At 37.2% G+C, this 24940-nt stretch overlaps 1 protein-coding gene and 1 long non-coding RNA gene across 2 annotated transcripts in view; one reads left to right on the forward strand and one right to left on the reverse strand.

Annotated features, from left to right (window-relative positions):
- Nucleotides 1-16753, forward strand: part of KCND2 (potassium voltage-gated channel subfamily D member 2) — a 302858-nt gene extending 286105 nt beyond the window's left edge. Inside the window, exons 5-6 of the mRNA XM_018553076.1 lie at nt 13510-13760; nt 15457-16753. Coding sequence (XP_018408578.1) covers nt 13510-13760; nt 15457-15634 — 429 coding nt within the window. The 3' untranslated portion in view covers nt 15635-16753. The remainder of the gene's footprint in view (nt 1-13509; nt 13761-15456) is intronic.
- Nucleotides 15616-24940, reverse strand: part of LOC108784313 — a 20497-nt gene continuing 11172 nt past the window's right edge. The window contains exon 3 of the long non-coding RNA XR_001941063.1: nt 15616-15628. This is a non-coding gene — a long non-coding RNA (uncharacterized LOC108784313). The remainder of the gene's footprint in view (nt 15629-24940) is intronic.

Raw genomic sequence — 24940 nt, forward strand, 5'->3', positions numbered from 1 at the left:
ATGACCAACCAACCACAAGACTGTGGAGAGGACCTGTGATGTCACCAGAACGCACCTAAGATACTCTTGCATAGCATTTTGTGGGTAGATTACAGACAACTGGTTAAAAAAAGGTAAGTATATTGTTTTGCTTCATAGGGTGCAAAGGTGCTTCAAAGCAAATGGATCTTTTTGATTTTTGATGTGGCCTTTACATGGTTACATGCTGACTCCTCAATATTTGTGTCATCACATTACAGTGTAAGTCTGAAAAACACTGAAAAGACTATACATTATATTGTAGTTACAGTAGTCCCAAAATATACTAACACAAGAACAAAAAATGAATGTATTTCAGCTTACTAGTTCTTTAATGTGTTGGCTGCATTAGTTTTCTTTTTCAAGGTTAAGTACATTTTCAACAAGTACAAAATATACCTGATGAACCAAACAGAAATCTAGTATCCTTGTAACATCCTAAGCACTGAACTGAAATCTCAAACATTGTTATCAGCATTCCCAGTTTTCATCTGTGAACTGCAGAACACTTCCCCTATGTTGTGGAAAGGAGGAGATAAAGATTGTATTTGTAGTCTGAATCCGGAGAACTGCCTAGGGTGACAACAGTACTCCACAGATTCAGTACAGTGAGTGAGCATTGTCACCCTAGAACATAAAGTGTGTTATCGGCAGGATTACCAGAGAATATAAAGTTAAGGAGCCCGAAAACAATAACTAAAGCAGCCATCAGGGACTGGTAAGCTGCAATGTTTTACATTTTGTTTTAGGGTTTACAAATTAGAACAGAAAATTATTATTATACAGGATTTATATAGCGCCAACAGTTTGCGCAGCGCTTAATTAATGAGCCTTAATTAAAATCATTTAGTTTTTTCTAAAAATATTTTTTTTAAATATTTTTTCAAAAATATCAAACAGAGTAAGCAGCTTTCTTCTAGTATGGTAAAGGAAGTAATAATGCTATGGGTCTCAAAAAACATGCTCAATGCAACAAGTGCAATCTAGTGTTATCAGTTCATAAGGTGGATGGTATTAACTATCTAAGTATTGATTTTACAAACATCAGCCTTATTTCTAAATTCAATCCAAGAGAAAGAATTTTTGCTAAAATGCCTAAAATACAGCTTATTTCAGCATAAATAACTTGACTATACAATACTGAACAAAATGTAAGCCTACATCGTACACAGCACCTACTTTAATTGACAGCAATATCACATTTTACTTACAGAATTGTTCAGTCATTCATTTTTAGTGTTTAGTCTATAAATAGCAATCCATATGTAGTATAAATGAAACTACACGCACACACACACACACACACACAATACATTTAAGGCAAATGTTAGTCAAAAGATTGAGATTCAGAAAGCATTTACAGTTATTTAAATAACATTTGAACTTCTCAAACCCCTTGGAAGACTTCCACCCCTATCACTTTTGGCTGCAGATGGAGAATCTTCTATAGTGGGGAGAGAGGGGAAAAGGAAGGAGCGGCAAGTAGGAGTGTGGGCTCTGTGGTGAGCAGTGATGTGTGTCTTCATGCAAACACCAATGACCAATAGTTTTACCCCACTTGATACACAGATCCCTAGGGTGCTGTCTGCAGCACATGTGGGGAAAAAGGCCCACACAGCCGACCTGGGGATAGCAGTTGCCTCTATGCATGGAGCATTGCTATCCAGTGGAATAGGGGGGCTATTTCTTCCACTGCTATGTGAGCTGCCCCTGGACAACCTTCTTCCTTGCTGATGTTGTGCCTCTACTTCACTTTCCTCCCCTACTATCTTTGGCATCCAGTTATAATCAGAGACATCATCATCATCTCCATCCTCCCCATCACTAGAGCTAATGTGGCAGTAAGCTGCAGCTGCAGGAACATCACTACAGCCCATTGGTTCTCTCTGCCTGTTGCTTCCTCCCTCTATTCTCCACCACAACCCTAGATTAAATTAATTGCTGCACAATCTCCTGCAGCAAGTGTCACATTTAAGCTGCAATGTTGCAGCTGAGATGTCACTTGTAGTTCCACAAGTATGTGTAGGCTTCTTACCCCTGGTTCTGCAGGCATGCAAGGCTGTGCTGTTGTTTGTAGTCCTCCACACGTGTTCTGTTCCTAACTTGCTCTTGCACTAGTCTGGCAGCTTTAAGCGTCGACCAACCTCTCCTGCTGATTCTTATGCAGCTTCTCAGCTAATCAGTGCGGTCAGCTTGTGACCAATCCTGTGTTCCTCCTGTTGGCTTACTCTATTTAAAAGCAGTGCAGCACACGTCGCGGCCCGAGCCTCACTTTACTAAGCTAGACATGGAGCCCCTTTTGCTGTTGAAGCTAAATCCCTTGATGGTTATCCGTGCACAGACAATTGGCTTGTCCTTTGAAATCTCTGTCTGCAGTCTGCCCTGTGCTTCGCTTTGTCCCAGGAAATCCCTATCTACAATCTACCTTGTCCGTAGAAATCCTTGTCTACAGTCTGCTCTTACCTTCGGCTCATCCCTGGAAGTCCTAGTTTTCAGCCTGCCCCTAACCTTTGATTGGTACCCTGAACCTGTGTCCACAGCCTATTCTGAACTTTGAGTCTTTGTTGGCTGAGTTGGGTGAACATGGGGGTCGTGATCTGTGGTCAGCACGCAGCGACGTCCATCTTCACCATCAGGAGCTCTGGTGAACACCGGCTGGTCCTTAGATTCCACACCCTTGGGGAGCCCATGCTACCTACTCAGCATAGCAATACCCTATGACGGGACGCGCCTACTCCCAGAGCCGCACCACAGACGGGATGGATCCTGCCAATATTGTCAGGATCCATCCTGCTGGCTGATTGACAGCTGTGCCCTCCCCTCCCCATTCCTCCAATCAGCACTAGAGAAATGGAGAGGGGAGGGGGAATCCCTGAGGGGAGCAGTCACAGCTCTCTGCAGGGAGAGGATCAGGAAGTCAGCGACCGCCGGTATGTATTCACTGACTTCCCGATCAATAGAGCTGACTTGTGACAGCTTCAGTGCCACAGGTTGGCTTGAATTATGTGAATAAGTGTTTTTCACTCACCCCATAATTCTATTTTTTCATCTCAATATTTCTTTAATAAAGTCAAGTCATGTAATACAGCAAGATGACATTTGGTAAGAAAAATACTCACAGGTGTATGAAACATTAACCAGCCAGTAGTGACATTTTTATTATGTGACCAGAAACAGGAAGAGGGAATAGGTTTTCTCCACTCTGCTCTACAGGTGCCCATCAAATACCTGTTGAACAGTGGAGGAGTGTGTTATTCACAGGATTACAAGGTAAAAATAAAGAGAGAAAAAAATCTTCAACAAGAAATCTACTGAAGTCTCCACATTCAAGAACTGGTAAACAAAATATATTTATATATAATATATTTTGTTTTTGTGTTTTGATACGGTTTGATGTTTTGTTGAATGCTTTGTAGATGCTTGTTGAATTTGATGTTGTTTACATTATTTTTACAATCTAAGATTTAACAGTGCCTGTGTGTAGGAGAGTTGGTTTAAATACACAGGGGTCTATTCACAAAGCTGCCGAGGGCAGCCGAGTGAATGAATTCAAAAACCTTACAAATACTAGAATATTTCCTTGGTATCTTGCCAACCTCACACATTTTCATTAGGAACTTCCAGAGTAGGAGAAAGAGTCTCAAGTGAAAACAATTTGAGAAAAGATGGGGGCGCCGCTGCTACTGGTACAGTCTAATATGGTATTTTGTTTACAAAGATCAAACAAAACAGTCAGCACATTTTGGGGGTCCATAATATCCCCCTTCATCAGAGCTTATGAATTATTTTGTAACTTGGTTCCTTTCAGCATTTGGACTAAGAGGAAAATTATGCCAAACAATTGTTAGCAGTTATAGTGAGTAGTTAGGGTTTTTGCAAAAGTAGCATTAATCTTGAGTAAGTATAGCTGTTGCTTCAACCAGAAAATTCACAAACTTTTTGCAGCTAGCTCTAGGTCGAATGAATTTCTATAACAATGAGTACTGCCATATTTCCAAGCATTAGTTTTTTTTATACTACAAAAAATAGCTATGTGCTATTTATAATGATTTAGTTTGCCCCCATAATCCCTCCTTGACAAAGAGTTCCTATATTCCTAAATTTTGTATAAGATGTTTTCAGTAAAGTATGTACAATTTAATGCTAACCTTTTCAGCATGCAGTCTTTTTTTAGTACACTCCTCACGCTCCCTGGCATTAGCTGGAAATGGATTTATAAACTAATTTCAAACTCGTTTAACTACAGTTTCCAGATCTATTTGATAATTCAGGAAATTAGTTTAGAAATAGTATCATAATTCACCAGATTTAATATTCCTACAAAAACAGTAAATTATAGCTGTATTGTAAGTTGATAGATTAGCTAAACTCACAATCCCTTTCTACTTGTAAAATAAATATCCTGTGAATAGTGGCCTTGGTATCAGTATCTTGAAAATGCCACAAATGTATATCTTTATACAATGACATTATATAACGTTTACATAAACCTGTCTGCCTGAACACCAATTTCCTGTATACTTACATGTGTCTCAACCTTATCCTTTTAGATAGGTGGAGAGGTAGAAAATCACCAAGAAGAGTTGAAGTTCACCAGGCAGATATTTCTAATAATCCCATCACATGACTGACCAGTAAAATAAGTAGTTTAGTAACTAAGTAAGTAATGTAATGGGGGATTGGGAATATTATCCCATACTTATCTGTGTTTAAAATGAATCCTGCCTAGTTGACCTTAGGCAGGAAAGGTAATAAATTGGTATGAACTGATGACCATGCATTATGAGGTAACATGTGAGAATTTTGTTGTGGATTTCTCACTAGGTCTTCATGTGGCCATTTTAGATAGATAGATTTATTTATTTGAAACAATGTAAAATCTGCGCTTCTGGACTGGGTGCGATGTGAGAGCTGCTGCGCTATGTTTTGTGAAGATGAAAAAGATTTTGAGTGTGCAGCGCTATTAAAGTGAATAAAGTGCGGGTAATTTCTTTTTAAAGTGCAGATGTGCAGTAAATGTGAGTGCAAGAACATTTACCTAATCAGGCAGTAGAATGTATTTCTATATAGAGATCCGATTGAGAGACCGTATATCCTGAGGGAAGAAGCTTCTCCTCAGTCTCTCTGTGTTGGCCTTCAGGGAGCGAAAACGCTTCAAAAGGCTCTCCTCACGTCATGGTCGGAAATGACGAATGCGTTCCCAGAATTGGCATTTTCTTCCTGTCTGCAGCCGTTACCATTAGCTGCAGCCTCAAAACGAGCGAAGGTGTTCAGCTCGTCTGCCAAGGACGCGTCCGCCTTCATCATGCCAGATGTTGGTGCTTTATAGTCCGTCATTGTCCTTAGTCCCTGCCACAGGCTTCTAGAGTCACTCTGTTGGAACTGTGCCTCCAGTTTTCTTCCGTAGTGTTGCTTTGCTTCTTTTACCGCTTTTCAGACCCGGTACGACGCAGCCTTAAACGAGCCCATATCCCCGATTCAAGTCCCGTATTATAGGCTGCGGTACGAGATCTCAGAGCATCGCGGATGGTCTTATCCACCCACGGCTTCTGATTGGGAAACATTCTGATGGTCTTTTTCGGTATGATGTCATCTACCAGTTTCCCAATAAATCCCACAACCGCTTCCGTAAACACGTTGATGTCATTTTTTTTTATTGGGAAAGAGCATGTTGTGTTGATGTGTGCTGATATTTTTTATATTTCAATTAAATTAACTTAAACAGTAAATATAATTGTGCTGCAAGATACCACATTGGTAAGAATCAGCCTCTTTGAACGGATTTTCTGAAGTCCATGTGTTGGGCTGAATAAGCAGAAAATACATGACAACATCTCTGGTGGGAATTAGTCCTAAGTCATATGAATATGCAATTAATTATTTGTAAAAGAACTCTTGATTCCACATGGTTTTGAAGGGATATCTAGGTTAGCATTACAAGAACACCTTCAGGACAGGTAAAACAAGCTTCTGTTATTCTCAGGAGCCATTTAAAGCCCAATTTATCCTTTACATAGCTCATGTTGATGTGTTTTTTAAATCAAATTTTACTTCAGGAGCACAACTATGTCTATAATTTCAGCTTTGGTGAAACTTTGCCAACAGAGAAATTGGTAATTTTGCTCAAAATCACGCCGCTTTTACTTACTGAGCAATGTATGTACATATAGATTTATATTCTTATTAATCACGTCACCTTGTGTCCCGAACAACGTTTTTTTATTGCCATCATAAGGCAATATGAACATTTTGCCTCAGGAGGTGCCCTCGAAAGATAGGATGAGACATTTTCACTGTACCTCAGAGCTGACATCCATCTCCTGATAGTCACTAGACTCTGCATGTTTCTTCAGTGTCCATACTTGTAAAATCTGCCTGTGAGACAGTGTGCAAGGTTTATCATGGGGGTGAAATGTATCACTTGCAGGAGGTTTGGGAATTTTAAATGTCCTGTGCTGCAGCTCTGATCATAGTAATGCTCTTCAAGACCTGTTATTTGTACTGACCTCACATTAATACAAACAAGAACAATTTGCCCGTGGATGTCTAGGCTGTGTAAATATACACTACAATGCAGGATAAACACCATCAATTTACAACATTTCCACTCCATTGGGCTCTTTCAGTAACCAAGAGTAATGTGAAGAAGCAATCTAAATGAACAATGATTTTTATTCATGTGTATGGCTTCAGTCACCTGAAATATCATAGTTACTATGGGTAACTACACTATATTACCAAAAGTTTTGGGACAGCTGCCTTTAAACGCACATGAACTCTAATGGCATCCCAGTCTTAGTCCGTAGGGTTCAATATTGAGTTGGCCCATCCTTTGCTACTATATCAGCTTCAACTCTTCTAGAAGGCTGTCGAAAAGGTTTAGGAGTGTGTCTATGGGAATGTTTGACCATTCTTCCAAAAGCGCCTTTGTGAGGTAAGGTACTGATGTTGGATGAGAAGGTCTGGCTCGCAGTCTCCTCTCTAATTCATCCCAAAGGTGTTCTATTGGGTTGAACTTGTCAAGTTCCTCCATCCCAAACTTGCTCATCCATGGCTTTATGGACCTTGCTTTGTGCACTAGTGCGCAGTCATGCTGGAACAGGTAGGGGCCAGTGGCGGCGTGCTTTACACCACTCTGATGCTTTGCGTTGCACTTGGTGATGTAAGGCTTGGATGCAGCTGCTCGGCCATGGAAACCCATTATATGAAGCTCTCTATGCACTGTTGTTGTGCCAATCTGAGGCCACACAAAGTTTGGAGGTCTGTAGCTGTTGACTCTGCAGACAGCTGGCGACTTCTGCGCACTGTGCACTTCAGCATGTGCTGACCCTGCTCTGTTATTTTACATGGCCTACCACTTCATGGCTGAGTTGCTGTTGTTCCCAGTTGCTTCCACTTTGTTATAACACCACTAACAGTTGACCGCGGAATATTTAGTAGCAAGGAAATTTCGCGGAAAACACCTGAATCCAACGATTTGGAGGGGTGTCCCAATACTTTTGGTACTATAGTGTATATTTTTGAAGATTGTTGTCATTTGACAAATTCAGTAATGGAAACTCCAATTAGAAAATAAAATATTAGCAACATAGCTATTAATGCAGTGATCAAGGTTGAGAAAAGACCAAAGCATACCACATTACACTTGTTCACTAAAATAATGTTCATATTGTATAGCTGTACCTTGGAAAACAACTGGTTTGACCTGTTAACATAAGTATGAGAGCAAGTCCTGTCAAGAAAAAAAGATTTAAATTGATTGTAAGCTTCTTCCCTTCACAGAAAATTATGTGAATAGTATCAGTAAAGAATAAGTGTACTATAAACATGGGTAAAATATATTAGAACAGCAGTTATGCTAATTACTGAAGTATTACAGCACATTTATTATACACTAACCTGTTCGTTTTGCTTAAATGTTACATGAATCAACATACATTATTTCCTGCCACTTTCACACTGTCAGCTATAGAAAGCCAGATAAAGTAGCCTGCTCTTCTGGAAGCCAAGCCAGCTGCCAGTACACTTGCTTTGTATTTGAACGCCTACTAAATCAGCAGTCAGGAGCATACAGAACTCGCTTTATCATTTAACTGAATGAATTTGTGTCGTCCTTCACTTTACACATTTTTGGCAGGCAAGGTTGCTTACAACAAAGGATATTCATCAGCCTGTGAGAAGACAAATCATAAAAAAAACACATTTCACATAAAGACTGATATTAAAATATATGAATAACTGCAATCAACTAGCATGACCATCGTTGAAATGTTACCCCTATCAGACTTTCATATCCTCATATTAACGTGGATTATAAAAAAAAAATACCATTCAACTGAGCAGTAGTTGTATCTTCTTGTTATCATTAGCCTTTTCTCACAAGGAAAAATTTTATTTGTTTGTGAATAAACATCTTTTCACGGAAAATATTTTAATGTATTGACACAATTCCGAAGTATAAAAACAGCATCTGTGCAATTACTTAAAAGAAGTCTGAAAACTATTTGTGCATTTTTCGATAACATTCTAATAAAGACCCAGCTGTATCATTGTGTTTCAAACTGTTTTCAATTCAAAGATATGCTTTGCCTTTTTTGTGCCACCCCTCTGCAATTATACCTAATGGTGTTTGTCATTGTTGATGGCAGTCTATTCACAGCTGTTGCATACTTTTTGTGTATAGAGTGCATTATGGTTAGCCGTCTTTCCAGTTCAGGTTAGCAGTGCACTGGGAGCTAATGTACAGAACACACAACCCTCCCAAACATTAGCAAGTCTTGTGTACTAAGACATTAAGTGAATTTAATTAGGCAATGCATTCAGAATCATTCAGGATTTTTTTTTGGCAGTTATAAATGTAAAATTGTATTTGCAATGTGTTTGTACTTATGCAGCTTGAAATCAGGAATAGTTATTGCAAGTGAATACTGATTACTAGGGGAAAAGATTTTATGTCAGTATCCTGCAGTATTTATTTGAAGCATCTCTCCAAAATTATTTAGCTTTCTAAATCATGTGTCTAATCAAAACTGAGCAGACCAAGAGAACTATGTAAACATTGGTAAACTACAAGCTGGGCTGAATATATTTTGATATCCTTTTCATGCAAAAAATATATTAATTCATGTCATGATACTTGCAAACATAGAAAAAGTTATTACAGTTTAGATTATTTGGCAGCTATGGCTTTCACATATTAGCTTTCTGGAAGGACACTAGCCATTGGTCCATAGTGCTCATTGCTTGTGCTGTATGGTTCCACCCTCTATGGATTCAACCAATCAGTGAGAAGAACCTGGTAAAATACTACTGAGCACTAAATAAATGTCTGCAACTGTAAGGAAGAGAAGAGGCACGGAAGGAGAATAATATATCTTGGGGAAGGCGGGGGGAGACCAGATGTACAGTTGTGTGAAAAAGAAAGTACACCCGCTTTAAATTCTATGGTTTTAACTATAATTTTAATTCCTATGGAAGCAGTTAGGGTGTACTTAGTTTTTCACACATAACGTCTCCATTTTGGCTTTATGTTTGTAAAATAAATATTGTAATCTGAGGTTGCATTTACATAATTTTAAGACCAGCTAGGGACCAGAAGAATTTATATAATTCTTCTTCTTTACATAACACATCATAAACCATAAAATTCAAAGAGGGTGTACTTTTTTTTCCTTACACAACTTTATATGCTGCTTGTTAGGGAAAGATTATACACTGCTGGGGAAGGTGGAAGAGAGTATAAATTTCTTGGGGGGGGGGGTGAGGGAGAGAGTGATGCATATGTTGCTAGGGGGGAAAAATGAATTTGTAGTTAAGCAGTGTTGAAGAATGAAGTTTAGCAAATGTAAAAAAATCCCCAATCACCAGAGGATTTATTTATCTAAAACTACCTAGGTAGTAACACTTATTCCAATGTTCACTGCAGAATGCACAGCATTGTTGCTTTATAACAGGAAGTGGAAATCATGGATCTACTGGATGGGAAGAGGGGAAAAACTTTAGGTTATAGGGGGTACTAAGAAAAATAGCAACTGCTGTATAAGGCTTCATTCACACTCATAAGAACCGGCCCGTACAGATCCGTGAGGCATGCACGGCCATATCCGGCCGCTCCCAAGAAGGACAGATGCTGCGTGTGATTGTACGCAGCAGCCTGTTCATCTCTATGGGAGTACGCTGTCGTACACTCAACCGAACTGCCATCTGTGCGGGTTTCCGTGCTTGGACACAGACAGGATCCATCCTGCCTGCGTACGAGTATGGACACCTGCACCTGCAAGGTTGTGCAGTTTGGGTGAACGTACGGTGGCATAAGGCCGTGCACTCCTATAGAGAAGAACAGGCTGCTGCGTACAATGACACGCAGCACCTGTCCTTCCCGGCAGCAGCACGATATGACCGTGCACGTCGCACGGATCTGCACAGGCTGGTTCTTATCAGTGTAAATGAGGCCTAAAAGGTTCATTCAAATTTTTTAATTACTGATAATCACACAGACTACTGATTTTGCAGATAGTATATGTATAATACAGCTATTGAGCACCTGCAGAGATGTTAGAATATGGCAAAGAAAAGAAACCACATAGAACCCTCAAGCCACTGGCTGTGACCATTGTTGTAAAATGTATAATTGCCCCTTATGTGCTGGTGACACTTTGCTCCCTCATTGATTCTATCGGTGCCATCTGCAATCATTTCAACACCCATCTCCAGGGGTTTCTGGTAAGGAGTGGACCAGGACACCTACAGGATTCTGTCCTAAAGTAGAAACACCTTATATAACTCTTAAAATAGACATTTGTGAAATTAAAAAGTATAATAGAATGTTGTATAACTTTTCAAACTGATTGATGGGTACACTATTTAAGAAGGGAAGAATTATAATGGTAAGTGTGGTCATAAACCAGTAGTTCTATCATTCAATCCAGTTGTTGTGTGGCTGAATGTATACCAAGGCCAAATATACTGTACATATGGATGTTTTTGAGGTATCCAAACCATGTATTCAAATTATGGAAGTTATGATAGAGGAAATTATACAATCATGCCACGTATGGGAAATACCATCATTTACACATTTTTGTTCAGTATCATTTTTTATAAAGGAAATAGTCAACATCAAGACTAGTTAGAGGTAAGAAGGGTGACTTTTACACTGCATCTTTTTCATAATTGCATTTATATTTTACATGATATACATCATATTTTTTACATTGGTTTTGTTCTAAACAGCTGCTAAACAGGTAAGCATGTTGTTGAATCATCTCAAAAAGGTTTTGCAAGCAGAATCTCAACACAGTGTTGCTATAACTATTGAGCAATAGTGTATTGTATAACCAAATGATAGCATAATTTGTCCTCTATAGTCTGAGACAGGTCTTTACAACCACAATAAGAAAAATAGTATATTGTGCTGTGCTGCTCTAATAATTAAATCTTGTCATGTAAGAAAATGTGTGTACTTTTTCATTGTATGTCTGAAATAACATATTATATAGGTGTGAGCAGGGTTTGTGGCGCTAAAACGCGTTTTTAAAACCTCTCATCCACATTAGCGTGTTTCTAGTTTCAGCCAATTACTTCAACTTACAAATGATTAACTTACTGTACTTAACTGGATTTAAATGAAGGTAATGATAACTCTAGGTAATTAGAACATATACAACTGAATATAATTAATATGCATCCACAAGAGCACAATTGCATAAATGAACGATATAAGCTTTGTAATTGCATGTTAACAATACCAGGATAGTAATAATATGATGGGTCACATGTTTAAATCCACATATATTAACAGTTAGCATCCTATATATTCTGAAACAGCTGCATACAACTGTGTACAAATGTCCAAAAAAAGTCACAAAATATCATAAAATGGAAAGCTTTTGTTAATATTAAAAAAACAGGTATCCAAGGATAATATTTATGGCATCTTTCGATACTTTTTCCCCTTTTTTTGTACACTTTCCCTTTTTGCTTTAAGTTCTGAGACATCATTTTTCAATAAATACACAACACATTAGGGGATGCTTGCTGCTGGGATGAGGGAAAGGGTGTGTGTCTGTGTGTGTGTGGGGGACCCATTCAAGCAACCCCCTGCAGCTCTCAGTAACTCAGTACCCTGTAGATCTACATGTTAATTACAACAGTACAGGCAAAATCCCGCTTGCAAAGCATATTCCCTACTGTGCCTTCATTTATTGAAAGTAAAGTAGCTTAATGGCTTAATTAAAAAGCCATAATAAGGCTGATTTACTAAAGATGTTGAGAATGTTCTCACAATAAATTTTGTGAGGTTTCACTTCTATTATCCAATCATGTATAAAGCCAACTCCTGTTTACTTATTTTATCTGTACGTGATTGGATAACTGGTCAAAATTCACACAATTTATTTTGTGAACATTGTCAACTTCTTTAATAATTCAGCCTCAATAAATACTCATGTAATATTTTAATTTTTTTAAGGATCAAACCAGATCACTAATTTATAGGCTTCTGGTATGTCAGCGGGAACAGACCACTGAGTTAATGTTCTGTTCTGTTAACCAAGTGCATTACAATATGCTGGGACATGTGATAAAATGGACTGGTGCATTACAATTTACTCACATATGCAACCTTACATATGGAACTTTTCAATAACTGCTACTGATCTTACTAAGAATTTTAATTTCTTCCATCTTTTCTACTGTTCTTTTTTTTCCTTACTGTGTAATGGGCAATTTTCCTAAAGCATAACAGAAAGAAGAGTGGGACTTTAGTGACAACATAGGGTTTGTGTGTGCCCAGCTTTTAATATCTATATACTTTTTAGAAACTATACTATGATAGCATATAATATAATATAGCTGTGATTGAAAATATAAAGGTGAACATATATTCTGTTTTCTCCATCTCCCACTGGAATAATTTGATGTTTTAAACTAAAAAGCTTTTACACTTGATTTAGATGTTGACCATATTGCAGAAAGGTTAATTATTTTTTCATTAAATCTAGAAAATTTACTAGATAATTTAAGTATTTGGAGAAAAAAAATTAGCCTTAAATTTTGTATAACACATGTTTAAATAAGAAATAGATAATCCGCGCTTCTGGAAAGGAGACTAAAGTGGAAAAGACCCACATCAGACACAGGAACACACTGAAGACTATCCATCCACATGTTTAAATGTATAGGTTGGAATGACACAAGGAAAATCTTGGACCCAAAAACAAGTCTATTGATCTCATGTTATTTGCTCTTTGAGAAACATATTTCAAGTTGCAGTACAATGGCATTTTTAATAGTATGGTGTTAGGGTAGAGCATAGCAACTCCCAGAGCTTCAGCATTGATTAAAAGAAACTTTGAGCACTTAAGTTTTTTAATGTTCTTTAAACTTTGTTGATAAAATTGCATTATGTTGAGTCTTTTTGCACATAGTATTATAAGGTCCCGTAGTGTATGAACTATAAATAATGTATAGATGTTTCTTTTTATGGTCTAGAATCATGAATTTGTGGATGACCAAACCTATGACGATAACGGCATGGAAGTATCTACTATAAATAAACCAAGGAATCACAGTCCCTCTATGTTGTCACATCGTGATGGAGGTAGCTTTTGCTGTACTAGACGGAATAAAAAGAATCTGTGCATTCCAAATGCTAATATGACAACATGCAGCCACCATGGAAGCCTTCAAGAGCTCAGCGCTATTCAGATCCAGCATATGGAAAGAACTCCCTTGACCAACAGGTGATGATTCGCTGTCTACAACTTAAAGCCTTGGATGTATCTCTTTTATGTAAACCCACATTATATGTAAAAGGGCAAAAATGTGTTAAGGGACATTGCACAACTGGTAGTGATACTAATTATAAAAAACAAAAGACAAAGCAGAACTTTCCATCTAAAAGCATTGTACTTCCTTTACAGTGGGCAACCAAACATGCTTTAGCCCCACCCTATGGCACCCAGGACTGGCATTTATTGGACAGCCATTTATCGACAAAACAGCTTACCTATTAACCTAATTCTAGATATTGCCTTAAATTTAATTTAATGTACATGCACTACCAATGTAAACACACACTGTCATGACTGCATCTTAACTGGATTTAGCAGTAATAGAATAGAAAGGCTGTACTTGACCTGATAACCAAAAAAAAGCTAACTTGTTATTGAAACAGGGATTTGTAAAGGCTCAGAAGCATGTCAAATGCAGCAGGTGTCTACATGGAAAATTAACTTGCTTTTGAAACCAGTCTGGGGCATGTTTCTGTCTTTACTTTGACTTGTATAGAGAAATAAAAATAAATCAATGCAAAAACAGTAATAAACACAAGTTTAAAATGTTGCTGTCAGAACACTTAGGGGCTGATGTATACATTTTCCCCCCAGTATATAGCTGGGTGGATGCCATTCACATGGCTTTACCACTACTAAATGGAGCAGTGCAAAGTGAATTTTCAGCACATTCACTAAGCTAAGTGAAATTCCCTTTTAAGGTTAAAATTGTTTTGCAAAGTGAACAGCCTCTTTGCCTTTAGTAAATGATCTTCTTACTGTTGGAAGTCTGCAGTCAGATCTGACCAGAATTAATATTTACACAAAGGAACATGTATTACATATATACTGCAGTATGACAGTTTATTGTGAATACCTGAAAACAAAAGTAAGTAACCTTAAACAAACAAGTTCAAATTACCAGCAAAAGTAAACAACCCATTGAAACAACACGAATATCTACAACAAAGACAATAACAGAGTCTTGCAGGGTATGAGGGCAATTGGAACAATAGAGGAACACAGCTGCATATGGCACACTGTAATGTAAACCTTGCATTTCAAATTCTTTAAAAATGTTTTACACATGCAAAACAAAATGCCTATGTGCCAACTTACTCCATTATGATTGCAGCTTGGGCTGGCATACATGCAAAGTGCATTTAGCATGTACAGTGGTTGTTGCTGTTAATATAGTGGATGAGGTAATACTTGGGCAAAAACTGTGAGTAGCAATGGGATTGCTAAATAAAGAGGAGATTGTGTGTATCCAAAACTGGGAAAAAACAAATTACTCATTTAAGTGGATCTATCATTCAGACAGGAAGTGATGGGTATGGAAGGCTTAGAACTTCTGACTGTCTTTGTATTGCTGCTCTTGCCTTCCTCTCCCAGGTAAAAATACCCTAGGGAAAATATCCACAACAAAATTCCCACGAGTTAACCTTTCCTAAACTATATACATTTTTTTCTGGGGGTGTCATATAGGATGAGATAGGAGTAAAATAAATGATTGAGCAGCTCTTCCATTAACAGATTCATTTTAAGCAAATAACTATAAAATATGTGTGTGTGTGTGTGTGTCTTTGCTAGATTATAATAGATTTTTGCTTCTAAAAACTATGGTTGAATGTGGTTAAATTACCTTTTTTTGCCTCTTTTACAGCCGTTCCAGTTTAAATGCCAAAGTGGAAGAAACCATTAAGCTAAACTGTGAGCATCCATATGTTACTACAGCAGTAATAAGTATCCCATCGCTGCCAGTGACAACCCCAGCGCAAGATGGTAGATCAGAGTCTCCCGACTACTCACAAAGGAACATTGTAAGAGTGTCAGCACTATAAGACCTACTCAAAGAGGATTGTTTTAAAGAAATAGATGAACACAAAAGCTGCAGTCAGCCCAGAAAAAAATGAAAAGAGTGAAAGCTTCCCAAGATTTTCAAACAGTAAATTATTTGCATACTAATAGGACAAGACAAACACATTTGAATAATGCAATGGGACCGAATAACAGATCTTCCAACTGAGTATCCGTGTGACTACATACATGAGCACAATGAAAGATTGCCCATTGAAGTTTTCCTTTTATTCCCCTTTCCTTTCCAAAAATGCAACATTTTTATATAAAAGAATAAAAAAAAGCCTAAAGGAAACTTTTCTGGAGTGTTAAAAACAGCATTATGGCAATGGAAACATTGTAATTATGTTTTCCCTAGAGGGAACATTGAACGTTCCATAGGAGTAATGGTTATGAAAGAACATGCAAAGCAAGTATATTTGTACTTATTTAAATGACATCAGTAATGCATGCAGCTATTCTTTAGAACAGGGATTTTGGTAATTGAGACTGTTTCGACCAAACATTATTTTAGAAAAAGAGCCTTTCAGTGCATTCACAACAACTGGATGAATAATGTTTACAGTTACAAAACAAAGACAAAACAAGCGTTTTGGGAAAAGAACAGTATTTATACATCAGTTGCATTATGTGTTGTAAATATCTATATATTTTTTTTGATGATGATGTTGTTTTATTGTTAGTTTACCTTGTTTTGCAACAGCTGCAATAACTGTGTGTTTGCTACATCAGAAGTCTGTATTTATTTTCTAATTCTTAACATTTAGGCGTCAAAGGTATGTTTTGACACTGGGAAATAATATCTGTGCATACAGATTGATATTTCTTCTGTTATTTTGTGTTTATTGAAACTGAAAACATGCATTTGAGCAAGGGAAATAGCTATATTAGCTCAGTGGTATTTTTTCTACCTGAAAGATTTTTAAAGAACCCTGAGTCTGGAAATTGCATGATAACTGATTGTAATTAGTCTTGAATGCTTGCAACGTTATGCTTATTATTTTGTAGTGCTGGTGGTGTCAATATTGATGTTTAACATTAAAGTAAAAACATACTGTATATTTGGGATAAAGTCATTGTAAGAGAAGAAGCCCCAACCTAACACATAGGCATAGCTTGGGCTTATTCACTAAGTTTTTCAAAATTCCCTCTTTTTTTAACTTATCTAAATATATTTAAATGTCTTACATCTTTTTAGCTGATGGGAGTTGCACATCACTGTTTCTTTGTGAACTGCATATTGGATAAGCCTGCATCATGTATTACAATGTTGTACTTGGAAACAATCTAATTTTGCCCTCCTGTTACTTACAACAGACAAGACAGACATGTTAAATTAGTCCCATCAAGCTTTGCTAGTTGGACTTCTATCCACTCAAAACATTTACTTTACTAAACTCTGCAGAGGCAAAGTCACAAACTGTTTATTTTTTTGATTTATGTATTAATGTTAAGTATCTTGTATAATTCTGACTAAAGTCTATTTATTAAAGTTTTTTTTTTAAATAATCAGAAAGGATGCAGATAGGCTCCCTCATCAGCACTCCTAAATTTGGAGATCAGGTATTCATAAGAAGTCCTTCACAAAAAGAGGTTCAAGTTTTAGGACTAAGCAGGGTCCCTTCTTCAAGAGGAGACCGAAGGCATATAATAATGCAAAGGAACCAATCGGCTAACCAAACCAATTAATCTTTCACTGATCCAGCTTCCCGAAAAAGAAATCTTATTAGCTATAATGGGTCACTGCACTTTATATTTTAGCATTTATCTTTGCATTACTTGGTTAAATAAACCTGACTGTATAAGAGATGTTAAATTGTATGACAATTCAGGAAACTTATAAAAGTTCAAATTTACATTTATATTTAGCTAGGTAATGTTCACCTTTTTCAGTACTAACTTACGGATACTTATAAAGCCATATTATATCTTTCAAATTAATTTTTATCTTCTGGAGCAGATGTGTAATAACTGGATGAAAGGAAAGTGGTGATGTGCCCATAGCAATCAGGATGCTAGTGTTTTTTTTTTTGTTTTTGTTTTTTACCATGTGATAAAAATTCACCTTGAAAAATATACCCAACCAAGGAAAATAAAAAAAAGGTGTTTTTTCTATTGCATATAATTGGATCATGGAAGTCAGCAGAGCTGCCCCTCATTCACTAAACTACGGGAAAATTTACCTGCAAAGTGGATAAACCCTGTTAGATTTATTTCATTCAGCCTACTAAACAGCATGGCTGGACAAATCTCCCACTAGGCTACCGTACGCTGGCAGCGAGGGTGTGCCACTGATTGAAAGATGTCAGATGGAAGCCTTCCAACAGAGCTACCTTACTGAGCAGCCGGTTCATTGGGAAATAGCTGAAATTCACTCAGTGAATGGCCAGATTTAGTTAAGTGAGCTAATCGAGCACACAATCTTTCTGCACCAGTCTGTTTCAAGGTACACTTTTATACAGCAAGAAGCATTCACAACTAGCTTTAATATAGCAAAGTATTTAGAAAGCTTTGTTTCTCCTTAAAAAAAATATGGTTCAAGAACTGCTGTCAAAGGAAACCAGGGGCAAGAAAAAAGGTTATTTTAGCAAACTAGCTTAAAGTGTAACCCCCTAAAGTATTTACATATTCTGAACAAACAGCAAAATTATTTTAGAACACGCCCTCACTGTCCTCCATAGACGTAGGCATTTTAGAGAAAATCAGCTTCAAAATTTCACAACTGAGGCACTGAAATCACAGCTTTTCTCCACTTATTTTCTTTGGCAGCAGAAACTTGGTAGCTTGCCAGTCTTCTAATGCACACAAACAGCCGGTGGTGGTTCGGAAGGGCTGAAACTTGACTTCAGATTCTCTGTTGCAAAGATGAATTATTTAACAATAATAGGCTTGTTTTAAAGCTCTTTTACTGCGTTTAGAAATACATTAATGCATTGCACTGGCACAGGTGCACTTTAATGTGCCTGGACATATTAAAGTAACTAAAGTGTGTAAAATACATGTATTCCTTATGTAGGCATTAATTTATATTAATTGCAAAACCCCTAGATAAAAAATTACATCAGATTAGTAAGCATCCCATTTTATTATGACATTGCTCTATTATAACTTGCCTACCACACATTCACTTATATCAAAAACTACAAATTGATAAAGTTATATAAATTAAAATATAGAATAGAAACATTTCCACAAAACTGACCCTTCTTATTTGATTATGAGTAGTATTTATATGCAAATAGAATACTCCAAGATGTAATTAACTTGTGTTTGGTGAAGATACCACATCTGTATATGTACAAGGACTCTTTACAAAATGGAAGGCCAGATTTTAACAACACAAAGGATACACTTGTAAAAAAATAATATTATTTTTATTGAGACCAATTACATTCACAAAAGATTATTAAAACAAAAGGAAATCTGACAATTTCATTTGATAAATATCATATATGATTACGTCCTTTTATTTTAATAATCTTATGTGATTTTTTAATATTTATACATAAAAATTAAATACAGTTGTACAATTGTCTCCATTGTGGTACCATTAAAATCCAGTCTTTTTTTAAAAAAGGAGTTCTTGTAAATAGAATAGAAACCACAAACTGCTGATGTATATCAACTCAAGTAATTAATAAAATCCAGCATTCTACTTATTCTGCAGATCTCCCAATACACCACAACCTGCCAAGTGAACATTGTCCTGAAAAGAGACTGTTTAAAAGCCAAAATGTCTGTGCAACTTTTTGTTTTATTTAGCAGCAATATTTTAATACTATTTCATTAAAAAATCCTAGGTGTTTTACAATAGTTCTTATATTTAATGTGGCAATTGTTAGGCTGAGTAATATAGGCAGTATATGAATAATTCAGTTACTCAAATTCACTATCACTGCCCAAGATCAGGTATCTTTTTTATGAAACCAATATTATCTTGTACATTGACAGTGCTCTAAGCTAACAGTGGGATTTCTTTGGTGATATTTCGATCGATGAATAAAAAAAGCCAGCTTTTATAAAAAATCTGTGAACTTCAAATGGTCAACTGTGTGCAGGTAAATATTTTAAAATATAGGAACTTTTCCTGCACACAGTTGGAGATTTGAAGTGAACAAAGGTTCACTTCACTTCAATTTATTAGTTCAGAGTTACTTCTAGAGTTTGAAATTCCCCTTATTTCCATTATTCTAAACCCAGCCAACCAATTGATTACAATACATTGCAGACCCCATAGAAGCCTGGCACTTTAAAGCCCAAATAAAGTCACATAAATAGCTCTTAAGATAGATAAACATTGTGCTAACCACCACCATTGTCATAGTCTTCCCTCTGCTTTCCTATTAGAGTAGTTGTATAGTGTGTCTTAATATGACTGTACAGCCCAAAAGGAACTGAAGTTTTACTGTGCTGCCCAAGGGTGCAGCACAGTCACACCCCTGTGCTAAGGGGCGTTACTGTGATTCAAAGGGTGGCAACTTTTCCAAGTGTAAAGTTAAAAATCATAACATAAAGGACTATAAAAAAATATAAGACTTGGGGTTTGTTTTCCTCCTCATACTGCATATATTTTTAATCAATGTAGTATTTCCCCTTCAATAAATTATAATGTAAAATTAATAGGTATTTTGATATTTTTAAATAGCATGACAACTATATCTAAAAAAAAAAAAAAGTAATTTTATGGTTAAGTTTAACAGGAGACTTGGCTTGTAATGCCCAGAAATGCCCCCTGCTATAAGACGTTATTTTTTTACCTCTCTAACTAGATGAAAATCCATATATACATACATGCACACTGAGGGAAAGGGATATTAAAATGGCTTTTGCTTCATTATCTTATCTGTGCAGTGTTTAAGGACTTCAAATACAGCAAGCTCAAAACTGTGCCATCTGAGACTTTGGTTATAAACCAGTGATGTCCCTCTGTAGAATCTGATGTTTATTCTTTTTAACAGTGAACTAAAAATGCAACATTGAACCATTCTAATCTTTATCAGCTGGAGAGCTCTTCAGATTCTGTTCAGGCAGCGTTCTCCAGAAATATGAATACTAAAGCCATACAGGCCATTTGCAGTCATAATAGAATGTTGTAACTCAGAATCACTGTAATGCTTTTGCATGGCACATGCAACAAATACTGACTGAGCCTTCTAAATATATTGTGTTATCTCTTATGCAACATTACCATCAGTTTAGTCCTTGCTTGTAAAAAATATTTTCTTTTAGTAAAACAGAACAAATTGTTATAACAAGATACATCAGAATAGCCAGGGACTCTTACCACTTTAATGTACTTAAATCAGTAAAAAAAAAAAGTTACAAAGTGTTACTAAACTTTTTGCTGTCTTTCCAAGTAAGCATTTTTCGCTTGGAATCCTGCAAAATAAGCATGGCTATTCAAACGGAGATTTATATTACCTGAATAGTCTGTGGTGGTCTTACCCAAATATAGTCATTTTGCCATACTCCATAGCATTTGAACATGGCCATGAGCATCAAACTTCAAGTCCAGAACACTAACTAAAACTAAATAAAGGGTTAAATATAATAGAAGCATTTCCACAAAATTATAGTAGAATTATAATAATTTACCACAAAGGATAATATTACATTAGCAATCCAGTCACTGGTAGAAATGTGCCAGCAACACTGGAGAACACTGAGAGGGGAATTTATCAAAACTAGAGCAGACAAAATCTGGAGCAGCTGTGCATGGCAACCAATCAGCTTCTCTCTTTTATTTCCAAATCTTAACTAAACAAACTGAAGAGAGAAGCTGATAGGTTGTCATGGGCAACTGCTCCAGATTTTGTCTGCTCCAGTGTTGATAAATTCCCCCCTCAGTGTCTTGTTAGCACTGCATCTTTGCTGGCCAAAACTCTGCAGAATTCTTCTTACCAATGAGAGAACAATGATGAAGTGATGTCCCACTGGCTTGGCCAACAAGGCAATAATCCTTTAGGGATAGGATTGATGTGGTGTTATGGTCCATACTGTTTAAATTCTCACCCAAACTCAGTCATAATTAGTTCTATAGAACATCAGGCCATAGCTAATTTGAAAAACCTGACGGTTTACATGCATACATACCCATTCTCCATTAGGTACTTAAAGTACAAAAATAAAAAAATGTATATGTGTGCAGCAATCCATAACAGTCAATCAAAAGCCATTGTAAAGAGAGATATCCAGTACTTCTGGCTATTGAGAACATGTGACTAACTCTCATCTTACACCTGACCGCACTGGTGCTTTTTGATTGGCTGTGTAGGCACCCAGTACTGTCACATGGGGGAGTGGAGGAAGTTCCAAGCCCTGCATTGGCTAAGCGCAGGTTCACTTTAAGAATTAGCACATAATAGTAAAAACCCTTCACTGAATAAAGCCAGAAGTTAATGATATCAAGGAAGGAATGGGAGTATTTAGTATTCATCATGACACACAGGAAACACTAACACAGAATTTGGAGAGGTAATCCAATCTTAGCTCTGATGGCAGAAAAACATAAATATGCTTAGCTTTGCCAATAAATGTCTGCATATACAAGTGTGAATTATTCTAATTCCTTTTCTGGAATTTGTTTTTTCTTCAGCATTACCATTCATGCCACATTAACTAGAAACAGAAAATATCAGATACTGTCTTGTATTTGTCAAGTAACATTACAAGTAAAATATACAGCTAGTTTTTTTTTTTTAAAGTTATACAGCACATCTCAAAAGTGTTACTTTAAATTTTTGCCCAAGCTCTTACAGTCATGTTTCTGATAAGCTGGCTCCAGCTCTCTCAGCTTTCCTTCCCTGAACTTACTGTCCAGTGCAAAATCACAAGGGACACAGCTGTCTATCTACTAGCTTAGAGAAGGGGGTAGGGAGGATGGAGAAGGGAGGCGAGGAATGGCTTGCTTTGCTGTGTCTGTGTGTTTGTGGAGACACACACAGCTTACTAGCAAACACATGGGTGGTATCATAGGACCCTGCCAGGGAAAGGAGCCACCCTAAAACAGGATATCAGAGCCAGTGCTCAGGGGACCAGCTGATTCTGCAGGAGACTAAACTTTTTAAACTTGGAGTAGTATCCATTGTAAGTAATTCAATCAGCATTTTAAATAGCTTGAAAACCTTTTGACTTTAATATCACTTTAAAGTCCACTGTACTTACTTCCCTTCCAGCGATAAAATGCCACCGAGCCACTTGTCCTGCTGACATTTTATTATGCGGAGCTCCACATCTTAGTGTTATTCTGAGTTCCACATCTTTAGGTGGCTGGCATGGGATGATGTGATTCCTGTGCCTGTTTACTGGAGCTGACTCATCCTGACACAAAGTCATGCTGAGAATGTACATCGATCTGCGCATTCAAGGCTGTGTGCATTTAGCAGAAGTGGAGATGGCAGTTAGCAGGAAACTTTATAGGAGAAAAGACATAGAGTCCCTTTTGCAATAAATTAATACATGCAATTTTTAGCAGTAAGGCTATAGTTTTACTTTAGATAGAAAGAGTGATACTAGTGTCTAATCTGCTTTGCCTCTAGCGGCTAATTTAGAAATCTCTACAGTTAATTAACAAAAATGGAAAAGCAAGCATGTAAAAATGTGAGCTCCCTGAAAATTCACTATTCTTTACCTTTAAAACATCCATACGCACTGATTATGGATGCAAGTTGATCACATCCATATATATTTAAGAGAAGGTATTCTTCATTCTCTTAATAAAATATTCTTTTAACAGTAGAATAACTTTATCCTTGCAGTTTGAAGGTTGGCAGTGAGGCACTTCACCATGAAGGTGGGCTGGTAATAATACAGCTTTAGAAAAAGTGATTCTCATATAGTGACTAACAGACAGTGATTGATAGAGAACAAAAGGTGTTAAAACTAATTACATTTTGTTTTCTCTTACTGTCTCTATTTTATACCTGTGCTAGAGGCTTCCACCATGTGATTCTATTCTATGCATCGGTTAACTACAGGTTGAATTCACTGCATTGCAAAAGTACAGTTAATCTACTTGTCTATTAAGCATTAGATATCAGCAAAAATATATATTTTTTTTATGCAAAGTAAAAATTCACCACAATCACTAAGCAAAGGGGAAATTCTACAGTGAACAGCCTATTTCCCTTAGTACATGAACCCCTGGTGTGTCAAGAATTACTAGACAAAGTTCTATCTGCTATATTATTAAAATAAAACTTACAAGTTACAGTTTTGTTTTACCTCTACACCATTTGCTCCCACTATTCTATCTATATCACTTGGATTTGTAAAACACAGGAAGATTCTGCCTGTGTGTATGTATATCTATATATATATAACGTAATTTTCTTTTCCTGGTTATACTCCATGGCAGCGCTGACAAATGGGTTAGCTCCTATTTCCCCTAGGTAACAGGAACAAAAAAGGGTTAAAGATCAACCCCCTTTGCCCTATATAAGCCCCTCCTTAACCTGAGTTCCCTGTCTAGTACCAAGCAAAACTGTCCCATCGGGTAGGAGCCCAGCGCTGCCATGGAGTATAACCAGGAAAAGAAAATTACGGTAAGTATGAATACATTTTCCGTTTTCCTGGCCATATCCATGGCAGCGCTGACAAATGGGGAATACCCAAGCCACAGAAGGGTGGGAACAAAGAAAAAAAAGAACCAAAAAACTATAATTTCATGCCAAAAGAAACATTCCTTTAAATTAAGTGATTTAATGGCGAGAGAGCAACACGCTCCTGCCAAACTGGTCATTAACCGCAGCTCTGACGTCCAAACGGTAATGTTTAACAAAGGTAGACTTTGAAGCCCATGTAGCCGCTCTGCATATCTGGTCCGCTGACACCCCAGCCGCAGATGCCCATGAAGAAGCCATAGCCCTAGTGGAGTGAGCCTTGATGCCCTCTGGTGGAGATAATCCTGCCGCTTGATAGGCGTTTATGATGGTGGAAACAATCCATCGGCTCAAAGTGACTTTTGTTGCAGCCAATCCTTTCTTCACCCCCCCTGGGATAACAAACAACCTGTTGGACTTCCTCCAGGGACTACATCGTTCCACATATATGTGCAAACATCTGACTAAATCGAGACACCCGTCCGGCCCCTGAGAATTGAGAGCGGGCAAGGCGATATCCTGATTCACGTGAAAATTGGAATGGACCTTTGGCTAGAAATCCGGTACTGTCCTCAAAATCTCCCTATCTTCCTGGAAGATAAGGAAGGGCTGTTCACAACTGCAAGCCTGGAGTTCAGAAACCCTCCTACCTGAGGCTAAAGCCACCAAGGTAACCGTCTTGTAGGATAG

Source organism: Nanorana parkeri, unplaced genomic scaffold (assembly GCF_000935625.1).
Source record: "Nanorana parkeri isolate BGI_ZX_2015 unplaced genomic scaffold, ASM93562v1 scaffold108, whole genome shotgun sequence".
NCBI lineage: Eukaryota > Metazoa > Chordata > Amphibia > Anura > Dicroglossidae > Nanorana > Nanorana parkeri.